Here is a 13,749-nt window from a genome sequence, read left to right as displayed (position 1 = left end):
GAAGATCTCATTCAGGTTATTCGTTTTTGTTACGATAATAGTAATCACTAGACTGCGGATTTTTATGCATTTTTATATTTTTATGAACATAACTAAAGAGATAAAATTTCAATCAAATTTTTAATTTAAATAGAAATTTGTTTCATCTACTATCAAATATTATAGTAAATATCCTATTTTGGATATTTTATATTTTTGTGCACATTATATACATTGTGCGTTATGATGTATTTTTGCATCATCAGACTTCCCATAGATGTATAAAAATCCGCAATCTAGTAATTATATTTGTGCATGATTGGTCAGTTATTTACAATCTCTCACTCTTCGACAATTTCGAACAGCGCGCCGCGTGAAAGCGCGGTGTATTTGTATGATCGATTGATTCAAACGAATTAAATGCAGATTAAGATGAATTAAAGATACTCTGACATATTGCATATCCAATCGAGTAAAAATCAGCGGCTAATCTAAATGATTATTCATCGGAGCAAAGCAAATGTCATAATGCAGTTAGTCGGTATCACGTATAGGCTGCGCATTGATATGCGATTGCGCGCACATACACTAACTGCTATGTAACACAGTTTCTATTTATGAGTTACATTTGCCGTTTTTCGAAAAGGGGATTCCTATGGAAAAAAACCTGGAGTTAAATTTTATCTAAACGAATGTTATAGATTTTAGTGATTTAATCGAGTCCGACTGTTAATGTCGAAAAAGGGCACGCGCGACATTATTCATAGGCGTATCAATAATTCTATAGACCCGGTTCAAGATTATTCTGTAAGAATAATTTTTTACTCGATTTTAATCGACTATTAATAGACGCGGCTTTTATGCGTTTATAAGAAATTTTTAAATTATATTCTCAAAAATATAAATTTACATAAAAATCCGCAATCTAATTACTAAATATCATTGTGTATTGCGGGATATGTAACTTATAAGATGATTTTAACTATGGTCGCGATAGAAGTGCTTGATCACGTAACATACACAAAACCTAATACTAATTAAGTTCACTGTCTATCAAATTAAACTTGAAGATGGCCGAAACTTCAATAAAATATGGTTTAAAAAGAACGAATACTATTTCGTTTACTCTAAAGTACATTTACTTATTATATCTTACTAATTACATATATATAGTAGCTCGCAAAAATATTTGAACACTGAACACAAAACTGTTTTTATGAATATATTATACGCGTTACATAAACCTTTTTGAAAATTTGTTAGCACTGTAATGAGACACAATTATTGTGATTATAATTATAGAGTTCGAAATCAATTTGAAAATGTATATTAAAGTTACAAGACATTTATTGCAAACATACACTTAGTAAAAAATTAGTATACAGAATGAATAGTAATCTTAAACATAAAACTAGTGCTAAACATGGTCTGGTAAAATATTATGGCTTATTAATATAGAAAATAATTGATTGTTAATACTGTGCTTATCCTTGCAAAGTGTATGTTTCCAATAAATATCTTGTAACTTTTATGCACATTTTCAGATCTGTCTCAAATTTTACCAATATGAATCACGATAGTCATGTTTTACTATAGTAATAATGAAATTTCAAAATGTTTTTTATAATATATACATAAAAGTTCCTAAGTATATTCGAATACTTCTGTGAGCGTATGTATAGAAGAAGAATGAGGAGAAGGGCGAATTTAACAATATTTAGAGAAAATAGTGAGCTTAATCAGAAAACGTTGATTTGAAAGAATAAAATTTAAAAACATAAAAGGGTATATTCTGAAAGAGCATAAATAATAGTGGTAGTTTGTAGTATTGGTTGTTTTGTATATATGTATAGGGTAGTTATAGCACCCTAAGGTAAACGAAGATTAGGTACGGTACTGGTTGTGACGCGGGCAGTGATGCCGTAGTCAAGGCGACCGCAGCAGCAGACAACCAACACTCCGACCAGCCGTCGACAACAAAATATACAGGTTTGTCGGAGTGTGCTGCTTCGCTTTTCCACTTCTACGGTGCCTTGGCTGTCCGCGTGGTTTCCTGGGTGACAACTACGGCAGTTCCTTGAACGGGAAAAGCCCGATTGAAATACGTGGGGGGACACGTTCGGTCGCGCAAGTGCGTCCGGGCGTCGTGTTGAAAGTACACGCCATTCATGAAGACAGGTGAGTAAAAAAGAAACGTATGAACCGCGCTTTCTTACGATTCTAATTACTATTGTTTATGCGCGTGTTCATAGAATTTTCCAAACACGATTACGGAAAACAGAACGTAACGTGTTCGAACATACAGCGTACTAGCGTCTTATCAAACTCTGCTATATTAATAATTTTATCATCTGTATTATGTATTTGTATAGTGACAGTTGATACAATTTGATTATTCATAGCTGTAAGCTGAACTATCCAAATAACTGCGATTTATGGTTCTGAGAATTTTTTCATGTTTCATAATTGTATTTCTTAATGCAGAGTCATCGTACTATGAACATTCATACGTTACTGTTTGGCCTTTTTATGTAAAGATTTGTTGAAAATGTTCACACTACACTGTTAAGACTATGAATCGTTTGGTTGTTTAGACATTTACAGAAAAAGACTCTGGACCAATTAGATTAATCCTCTGATTTGAAAATTTCATTCCTTTTAAAATGTTATATTTTCTATGGTCAGTATATCTTCTAAGTATTTGCTGTAGCAAAGATTAATTAATTTCTCCCACATAGAAAATCATTGCAGATTTCTTGCTTTATATATTCCCCTATTGCATTACGCTTTGGTGATTTTATTGTGCACCCTACCTGGGGGATATCTAATATTTGGAACCCTGTGTAGCATTTAATTAAAATAGGCTTATCAATGTACTTCTTGAAGCATGAAAGAAAAAGCCCACCTTCAGCCATCTAATTATTTTAAAAATGATGCTGCAATAAACTTAAAATTTCAAGTACTGCAATGTGTCTTGTCCAATATGTTTATAGATTATGTTTATAAGATAAGACTTGTAATATTAAGATATTTGAAAGTATATAAATATATGTGATATTATATATGAGGAACATGCAATGTAAAGTAACAAATAAGGTGTGCTGCAGAACACTTTCAGGCATCAGTCATGCAGTCATGCATAACAGAGGCCAGGTGCATACACAGTATGCTTTCTAATGAAACCACCATTTTCTAGAATAACATAATACCTGATATCAAATAATATATTTTTCATATATTTTTTTCTCAAATTAATTATTACATTAATAGTGTCTTAATGGTTTTATGTTGATATTATATTTGCAAAGAAAACGATTAATATATCTTTTTTTAATAGAATATACAATAAGAATTTCTATATCCTATTTTTTTTCTACCATCGAAACTTTTTCACGGGTACGTAGGCTAATTATAAAATTTATTGCTATTGATCAGCAGGGAGTTTTAATACTCTCTAATTGCACCTATGATCCGACCTTTCCTATCGATGCTTTCAATCCCCTTGACAAGAGTTCTATGTCCATCCACGCGTATGCTACATTTTAGCCACTACCCCTCGCCCTTTCGTTTTCTTCCCTTTGAAACATTGTTTGGTACCTGTCACCCTACAGGTACAGGGTGTACCAATACATCTTGCTACACATACGTCGAAACGACAATGCCGTGTTTCATTCGAGCGCTCTTTGAGGCTTCTCTTTGATCTATAGATTATTGAATGCTACACACCTGCGAGAAATTACGTAGGCGATTCTTCTTATATGTAGGTTAGGGTGTCTGTTAATCTATCGCTATAACTAACATCCGATTCGCGGGTATCACCGTTCAATTATGTTCCCTGCTTCTGCTTATCAACGTATACAATATGTATTCTGAAATTTATTATAATAAAAATGATTAACTCTACTATATTGTTATTCTTTCGATACTTATACGATCGTATTTGTTATACTATAAAAAATAATCAATACATTCTTGCACATTGTATAATACATCTAAACAGCAAAATATACATCAAATTTTTATTCATTTACGAAATATTTATCTTTCTCATTTTCATTTAAAAACTTTCCAAAAAGTAGTACATAATACTTGTAAAAAAGTGGAATAGTTTGTAACAATCTATAGATTTTATAGTAATTTTGCTTCCTTTATTTATGAATCAATTATATTTCTTTAGTGATTGCATTCTATAGAATGGCCATAAGCATATAGAAAGAATTTATAGCAGTTCTTCCTGTGCTGAGTCTGCTGGAGAACGTTATTGATATTTATTGCATTTGTATATGTATACGTCTACAGATTCTTCCCTTCACAAACGAGGAGGTAGCAGTAGTGGTGATACAGTGGGAGTAGAGAGAGGTGAAGGAGTGATTGCCATGACTACGACAGGAGCCCAGTATGCCCTCGCAGCATCCACCAGAGCTAATAACAGTGGGGGTAGCTCTACAACAGTGGGGGTGGAACCTAAGCCAAGCGTTGTTGTCGTGACTACTTCCAGCTCCAGTGGCAGTGGTAATGCAGCACAGAGTCAGTCTACGAGGGGACAGCAACTTATTACTGTTGTTACCAGTCCTGATCCTTCCAGTCCAAATAATCTACAACCTATACAGGTTTGCTCAACTACATAGTATTAGTAATTCTCTATTTGCTAAAAGATTTCCTTTTTTAAAGAACTCTTAAAGAAATTTTTTTCATGATGTATGGAACCTTATATTTATCAATTATATATATGTTTGATATTATTGGAAATGAAGAAGCTGTGTTAAATATTTATATTATTATATAGAAATTTACCATTGATCATGAGAACATGCATACTATAAATAATAATTTAGTTATTGGTTCAGGATCCGCTTGAAACAGCTGCAGACTCTTCCAACGGCTCAACAGGTACTCCAGCGCATGTTACAGCACAAGTTGTAGTGAATACTACCCATTCTGGTCAGCATACTCTTGTTGATTCTGACGCTGCATCCACGTCTGCTGGTACCATTGTCAGTGGATCTCCGCATTTTATTACAGTAACAGGTGCGTTTTGAGCCAAAGTTAATTTCAATTCAGCTGTTAGTCGCAAAATTGCCGATTGCCGAGTCGAAAATTGCAAAACGTTCAAATTTGAGAACTTGGTTTCAAAAATACCGTTGATATATATAAAAGGAAATCGCGATAAGTTGTCGAGAGACTCCTTATAAGTATATGTTAGGGGTGAGTATCAGGATCAGTTTGAAAAAAAATTATAGTGTTTGAGTAGAGATTTGGCCCTTTCCATGCTGCTGAAAAACATGCACCTCTGTTCTTCTACTCTGACCACACTAGGCACCAGTGACTCACCATCCTACGCGTCCCTCACAACGGCAGTAGGTGAGGGCAGAATATAATTAGCATGCATTATTTATTTCATTACTAATGTACAACATACTTGTAAAAAAGTTATGTGTTATTCGTTAATATGCATTAATTAATTTTGCATGTTATAGTACGTTTTTTATATGGATGAATAATAAAGAAAAATATAAATAAATTTAAATACGTGTAGATATTAAATTTTATTTTAAGAGTGGAAGCGCTTACTTAAATGCACTCTATTTTTTCTAGTGATTGGCAAGATACAACTGCGTAACTCCTAAATATTATGCATTTCACGAAGCTTAATTCGTGTGAAAGTGTTGTCTATATAAATATATTGAAATATATCGCGTTTGTTTCAGTGTCTGGTGAGCCGGAAGCGGTGGGGTCCGAGTCGGTTTCTCATCCTACCTATGTTCAATATGTTGAGGGAGATGGTTCTACGTATATACCGACAAATGGCCAGATGTAAGTATATCAATATTATATTCAATCGTTCCACTAAATTTTATAGTTTATCATTCATAGGACATACCCTGTATATGCTGTTGGAGAAGCAGGAGCGATGTATACTCCTGCGTCCAGTCAGTACTACACACCAGCAACCACACCAGTAACTTACGCTCAGGTAATTTATAAAAGATCTTATCTGCTATTAGTGGATGTAACTGTAATTCTAACGTAATGTGTGGCTTTTAGTATTATCGTGAATAATATTTCATTGCATGTAGGTTACTGGTCAAGGTTCAAATTCTACAACTGGACAATTGTTATCCCAGGGCAATGGCACGTACCTTATTCAACAGAGTGTTGTAGATGGGGATCCGACAGCACACGCGTTAATATCTGCAGCCGCTGCACGTGCTAGTCCGCAGACAGAAAATGCGGTAAGATAGCAATGCATGTTTATGGTTCCCATTGCTTTCAATTTCTTTGTTATTTTGCAAAACTCTGTATATATATATATACTATTGTTTTATATAATATAAATTTGTATCGAGTTGCTCTAGAATATTAAATAGCGAATGGTGATCTATAATGAAGCTACTTTTTCGAAATTGGGATTTAATGTGGTATTGGTATGTTGGGTGTTTGATAGGAAACTGTGGTTAGCGGGGGTGGAGGGGCATACTTGATCAGCGGTAATTCAGGAAGTACTGCTGTCACCGTGGAAGATGCTGCAGCAGCAGCTGCAAATATGACGCATGCCACTAGAGTTTCCCAAGCAACAGTAAGCTGATACATAATCTCTATTTGTAAGCTTAGCTGTACTAATTTGTTGTAGCATGCAAAACTGCTTCTTTAGAGGTGCTTTATACAAGCTCAAAATTTAATTTGATTCGCCAATAATGCAAGAAAGATTTTTTCTAACATAAATATTACTAGCACGTGTGGGTGTTATATGTAGTTTGAACTAGCATTTTATTTTCTGATTTTTTATGTATATAGTGTTATATATCTGTTGTTTGTTAATAATATAATTCTGAAGTTTATAATGAATTTTATATAATCAGGTTCATTGGTTGCTTGAAAATTATGAAACAGCAGATGGTGTTTCTCTTCCAAGATCCACACTTTACAATCATTATCTACGTCACTGTTCTGAAAATAAGTTAGATCCTGTAAATGCCGCAAGTTTTGGGAAATTAATACGTTCCGTCTTTTTGGGTTTAAGAACCAGACGATTGGGCACAAGGTAAAGGACTTTATTGTTTGTTCTAAATACACTCTGCATTATATTTTAATTGTATGTTGTAAATAATTATGTTTTAATCACTATCATCTTCCACAGGGGAAACTCAAAGTATCATTATTATGGAATTCGTGTTAAACCCAGTTCTCCTTTAGTCATGCTAAATGAAGATGGAACACCGCGTCAGCAACATGGTACAAATTCGCAAACGAAACGATTCAAATTCGTGAACCAAAAACAGGATACTACATATGAGAACAATGCACATTCGAATACGAACATTTCTTCGAACAATTCACCGCCACAATATCATCAGTATCTGGGTGAGGCGAGTGGTGCTATTCCAGAATTTCCAGAAATAATAGTCGGACATGGTTCGTCCCTTCCGGAAGATTGCACGTTAGAGGATATTGATACGTTTCGTAGTATATACAGAGAACATTGTGAAGCCTTTTTAGATGCTGTTCTCAACTTTGAGTTTGCTACTGTAGAAAGTCTTTGGAGAGAATTTTGGCGTAGCCAGGACAATAATAATGGTGATGAATGTGAAGAAGAAAAATATTTATCAAAGTAAGATTTTTATACTCGATTTTTTAAAGAAATTTCTGAAAAACATTTTAAGACATTTTATACTGTTTATTTAGGACTAAGTTATATCAGATGTGTAAATGTTCAGAAGTTCAAGATTTCATAAGAAAAGTTGATTATACATTTTATCAAAATTTAGTGGAAGTACTAATGCCTAATGTGTTGCGACCCATACCAAGTGAGTTGAATTGATCACGCCATTATATATTTGTAATATCATTACGGTAACAATTGATGTACAATTTCCAGGTTCATTAACACAGTCTATCCGAAATTTTGCAAAAGGACTAGAATCGTGGTTGACGTCAGCAATGGCTGATTGCCCTGAAGAAATGACTCAAATAAAGGTAGTATTAGAAAATAATGAAGAATTATATCTTTTTTTAACAATATTTTATTTTAGTTGACTGCTGTATCTGCGTTTGCTCAGACATTAAGGCGTTATACATCATTGAATCATCTTGCTCAAGCTGCACGTGCAGTGCTTCAGAATTCTAGTCAAATAAATCAAATGCTAGCTGATCTGAATCGCGTTGATTTTCATAATGTACAAGAACAGGTATCTAATTTATTAAGGCTTAGTAATTTAATATAAAGTGTACCTCTTCTAACACTGAAAGATGCATATATGTATATTTTGCAGGCTTCGTGGGTATGCCAATGCGATTACGCAATGGTACAACGTCTGGAAGCAGACTTTAAGGTAACATTACAACAACAAAATTCATTGGAAGATTGGGCAATTTGGTTAAAGAGCGTTGTGACTCAAGTTCTTAAACCATTTGAGGAAAAGCCAACATTTGCAAAGGCCGCTCGACAATTTTTGCTCAAATGGTCCTTTTATAGGTAATTATTTCAAATATGTAAAAGATTACGATTAATTCCTTATATCTTTGATTATTATTTTATTATTCATTCAATAGTTCCATGGTTATTCGTGACCTTACTTTAAGAAGCGCAGCAAGTTTCGGATCTTTTCATCTAATTCGATTATTGTATGATGAGTATATGTTTTATTTGATTGAGCATCAAGTAGCAGTTGCCACAGGGACAACTCCAATAGCAGTAATGGGAGATGTGTGTATTCTTGTCAGACAATGTAAAATATAATATTTTTAATAATTATTGGATTAATAGCTTTTATTTTCTTTCAGAAAAGTCAAAATTGCTCTTTAGTTAGCGCGTTTGGGGCCACTTCTAATGGAGGTAAGTTATGCTTGCTTAATATTTTTCATGAATTTTATCCATTTACATGGAATTTGTAATTTAGAAATGTTTTTTTAGATGCGTCAAACACGAGTCAACCAAAGCGTATGAAATTAAGCTAACTGCGTGCCTACGTCTTTTAGTTTTGAAAATAAGCCAGTAGCACCTGAGAATGGAACGTTAGCACAAGAGCATGCAGGCCTACTAACACACTAGTCCCATAAATTATAATTTTATATAAGATGAGATCTTATTGTATTATGACTTGAACAAAGAAGATTTTTGCATAACAAACACCCAGGATATATACAATCTAAGTAAGTTTGTGTGATATAATGTGTAGGAATATGTAATGCAATCTCGTTTCATACGAGTATATGATGCAAGTGTAACGTATCGCTGGCACGATGTTTAGTACATTAATGTATCATCTAGTCGAAACATCCTTGAAATGTGTATGGGACCATGAATTTATCATGCCCTTATAGTATTCAATATTGAAAGCTTACTCGACTATAAATTTCGTTTCCTTTGAAGCTTCCGAGCATTCCGAAAATTCTTAAACTTTACCACTAATAACTTGAACTTTGACTACCTAATGTACTTTACTTTTTAGCATGTTACATGAAAATTAAGTCGAGTGAGCTTAAAATAACAAACATCAGTTTGTGCAAAAGAAAATAGTCGGAAAGAGAGCATTTTTAACGGAGAAACCTTTTTCTCCTAGAATTCATATCGACGGATTCTATTTTGCACAAATAATTGAGTAACATTTTACAAGATCCGCCCTGTCGACGGTATTCTCAAAAGAAAGAGTAGGAAAAGTAACTCTTCCTACTGGAGCAGATTCAAATTAGATTACTATAATGGTATAATCGATGCCAGTTTTAAAAATTTCCGACATTCATATTTTTTAATGCAATTTATTAATTATGCATAAAGCTGCGTAAAAAAGTTCTGTTGTAAGCCGTCTGTGTGTTATACTCTATATATATTCTTTCAGTACTTTTAAACGAATAGTACAAAACAGCGATGAGAAAAGTGGCGAATGTAATGGTATAATATAATCGTTTTGATTTACTGATAGAATATACATTATAGTTCTTACATTAAATGTATATATATGAATGGTATGACAGAGAATTGCACAGTTGTTGAGATTTAATATGAAAGAGAAAGAAGAACATAAAATTGCAAATTGTATCAGTGAAAACTGTGAGTGTCTTCAAACATACTTCGCATTTATTACATAATTTTAATATATTTAACTACAGAAGATGATTTGTATTTGTAGACACTCAAGTAACTTATCTATGTAGTAAAAACTAACTAAATTTTAAGTATACATTGTGAATTTCATGTTATACTTTTTTGTTATATATGTATTATTTTATGAAAGCATGTCAAAATATGTAAGTTGTTACAAAAGTTGAAAACACACATACTTTTTTTTTTATGTATGATTTCATCATTTATTGTATTTATTTATTTCAGCCTGATGGCCTAGAAATTGGATTTCGTGTTACATAATGATTTCATTATTTATGATTATGATTAGATTTAATTATATATATCACAGCCACTTCCTAAATGTGGAAATTAGCTGAATTAATGGAGATATACTATAATTATTTACGACTTACGATATGATACCAAAAGACTTATATTCTAATTTGATATGTTCATTTCTAAGCATTTTAGTGTACATTGAGAGAAAGGGAGAGAGAGAAAGAGAGAGTATAATTTGTTGTACACTGTAGATTCATAAAAACTTATAGCTATTATTATTTGTTTCCATAAAAGTTTCATATTTCTGAATTTCTCATATTTTATGTCATATTATACATTTATTTCATATATTTAGTGACATGAACAAATATATACACACACTATTATATACTTTGAGAGAAGTACAAAGTTTCAATGAAATTGATGTGTACTGTTTGACATATTTTTTCAGTAACTTGCTTATTATGGTTATTACCAAATGTCAGAAAATTACTCTAATAATTCCATATTTATAAAACAAAAGTACTTTATTTGAGAAACTTGCGCTGAAGTAAAGTTCAATTAATGCTTGCACATTTACGGAGATGAATATTGAATATATTAAAAGATTATCTTTCAAAATTATTACTACCTGCATGCGAGTTTACTCAAATACAGAATTGATGATGTAAACGTATTTTTTATTGCAAAACATTGCTATATAGATTGTTTAATTAGACTTTGTGAAAGTACGTTACGTATTTTACAAGAAATCGAGAATTATTATGTAAAAATATACGAATTGCTTGATTTTCCAAGAGAAATCCTATCAGAACGTATCTCGAAATGTAGGAAATGAGTAATTGCATAAATGTTTAAATCCATTGTAGGATGCTATTCTTATTCAATATTAAATTGAAAGATAGAAACTCCTATGAACAAACTAAATGTTTGGCAAAACTTGGTGCCTTTTATTTCATACAAGAAAGAAACGAACATTTTTTTATTGTACCTTGATTATATAAAGAATCGAGGCCAAACGACCAAGATGAATGGGACAGATAGTTATGCTCTTCCTTTAGGGCTTCTTTTATAGCATTTTATTTTGTAAAAAAAGAGTTAGGAAGTTTTTTCAAAGTGATGGAGTAGAAAAGAGAATTAAATGAATGTATGAGAGGAAATGTATGCATTTTATAAAAATATTGTATCGAGCAAAAAATTGCGGTTATTTCTTTTAAATATATTTAAACGATTTTTTTTTTGCAAAAAAAGATTTCTTCCAAAGTAAAATTCACTTTGTTAAAGGTCATAATAAAGGGTACTAAATACTGATCAAATTTATTACATTGCGATGTTCGTAAATAGTTTTAACGAGAATAGGATACAATATATATATATATATATATATATATATATATATATATATATATGTATATGTATATTTATTTATTGTATAAAAGTATTGCATATATATACTAGTCAAACTTTTTATAGATTTAAGTCGAGAACAGGGATTGAGTATCACACAGTAAATTGACCATTGGTTGCGCGTTATATTATTTGTGTGCAAAAGGAAAGGATAGAATATTTCCATAACTATAATGAGCTTATACATGTAAAAATTAATGATATGTGTACTTAGCATAAGAATGGCTTTCTAAGAAATTTCTATATTTCTTTTTTTGTCAATAAGAATTCATGCAATGATGGCAAGTATGATTGAATATAGAAATGTGTGTTAAACGAATTCATTTTCAAAATGCAGCATTTAAAAATCAAAATCAAATAGAAATGTCTTATTACATTACACAAAAACGATACTATTCAAAAAGAAATGTTTTGCACGGTTCTGTATTCATTGATACTTGCTTGTACTTTGTACTTCTTAGGTAGAATCGCTGTTCGTAAGTTTCACATAATTATCACAAAGTGCAAGCAATTGTAGTCTTGTTGTTGATGATAAAAGATCAAACTTAACACAGTTTCCTATGTTGCGAAAGAAGACGGCCTTAAATAATTCCAATTGTAAGACAGAAAAAAAGATTTACTACGTTGTTAAGAGATGAACACTGAGAACAAACGAAAAAGAAGAAAATTAAGAGATACTCTTGAGAGAGGAAAAGTAAAAGTATCGTTTTCCTTATAACTTAAAGAAAATATTTTGATACCTCCAGATTTGCACAAGTCGAGTGTCATTCATTACTGCTTAAATAAGATTATTTTTACTGAATGCAGCTCAAAACGATAAACAATTTATATAAATTATGTGAGGTGTAAGAAGCTCTAAGAACTGTGTGAATGTGCGAATCACAAAAATTGAATAATAAATATATGTTTAAAACTTGTAAGATTGCGTTTGTTATCTAATTTGTGATGTTATCATAAGTCATTTAGTTGACGAGTATTTTTCATTAAAATAATTCATTGAGATACATTTAAAAGAATAAAGATAACTTAACAAACTTGAAATCTATCAACCGGATACCACCTAATTTCATTTTTATGTTTACTACAAAACATGAAATACCTATAACGTAAACAATACAATAATCATTAATGTTAGACTAAGGTCTTTGCTTCAAAGTTACCCGCGTTTCGAACGAATTACATGTAGACCCCAGAATCGAGTAAGTTGCTCCCTCAGTCGCCATGTTGCGCGCGGTCTGTATATTATATAGTTGTGCGCGGTGGAACGAAATTTTCCAAATTTTTCGCAAAATTTCGAGAAGTTGAATTAGTTTTTATTCATCTCGTATATAGTATACTTTAAAGAGTAAGTATTGATATAAATAAGAGTAATTTATAATATAAAATACTATAATATCAACATAAACATTATTAATGCAGGCTAAGCTGTTTTCTCATATTATACGTTTTCTTTATCTATTTTATTCCACGAGCATTGTTAATTTGTCGAGAATTTTATTCTTTTTATTCAATTTTTACATCGACAATGAAGAATAATTATGAAAATATGGTAGGGATTATAATACATGAAAATTATTGTTCGAAAAGAATTCAATTTAAGTTTGTCCGTTATATTTGAATCATAACAGCACCCTCTATCGACCATTTTTTAATAATTTGAATTTTGATATATGTTCGTTTTTACAGCAGAATTATAAGCTAACTGTTATATTATTTGTATTATTGTAGACGATAGAGTAACGCGAGATATCATCTTTAAGAAGAAAATACAATAACACAAAGCAAGGAGGATTTCATCTTCCTGATTTTCTACAATCAAAGTCTCACTGCATTGGTAAGTGGATAATATTGAATATTTTGAATAATTAGACCAAAGAAATTTTTATAAATACAGCTAAAGAAATGCAATGTAAATAGAAATTTATTTCATTGTCTAAATATTATAATAAGCATTTGGGTGTTTCTTGTATTCTTAGTCTAATTATTATCAGCTTTGCACAATATCCTGCTTCTTTTGTTTC

The 13,749-nt window shown here is 31.7% G+C and overlaps 1 protein-coding gene across 7 annotated transcripts; it reads left to right on the top strand.

Annotated features, from left to right (window-relative positions):
* Positions 1 to 2,029: 2,029 nt before the first annotated feature.
* Positions 2,030 to 12,648, top strand: Rfx (regulatory transcription factor Rfx). Of its 7 annotated transcripts, none has more exons than XM_033329650.2 (17): positions 2,030 to 2,157; positions 4,279 to 4,589; positions 4,827 to 5,007; positions 5,296 to 5,340; positions 5,688 to 5,793; positions 5,854 to 5,953; positions 6,057 to 6,212; positions 6,425 to 6,556; positions 6,840 to 7,021; positions 7,118 to 7,588; positions 7,663 to 7,784; positions 7,856 to 7,953; positions 8,010 to 8,165; positions 8,250 to 8,452; positions 8,530 to 8,683; positions 8,761 to 8,812; positions 8,891 to 12,648. In XM_033329650.2, the coding sequence occupies exons 1-17, from the start codon at positions 2,148 to 2,150 to the stop codon at positions 8,932 to 8,934; spliced, it is 2,523 nt and encodes an 840-aa protein (XP_033185541.1). In that variant the 5' UTR covers positions 2,030 to 2,147; the 3' UTR covers positions 8,935 to 12,648. The 7 variants fall into 7 exon arrangements, with proteins under 7 accessions (XP_033185541.1, XP_033185540.1, XP_033185544.1 ...); XM_033329649.2 differs by having other exon boundaries at positions 4,815 to 5,007; XM_033329653.2 differs by lacking the exon at positions 5,296 to 5,340.
* Positions 12,649 to 13,749: the final 1,101 nt, after the last annotated feature.

This window comes from Bombus vancouverensis, chromosome 16 (genome assembly GCF_051014615.1).
Source record: "Bombus vancouverensis nearcticus chromosome 16, iyBomVanc1_principal, whole genome shotgun sequence".
Classification (NCBI taxonomy): Eukaryota; Metazoa; Arthropoda; class Insecta; order Hymenoptera; family Apidae; genus Bombus; species Bombus vancouverensis.
The sequence above is the reverse complement of the archived record's forward strand: the minus strand, read 5'-3'. Positions and strand labels throughout refer to the sequence as shown.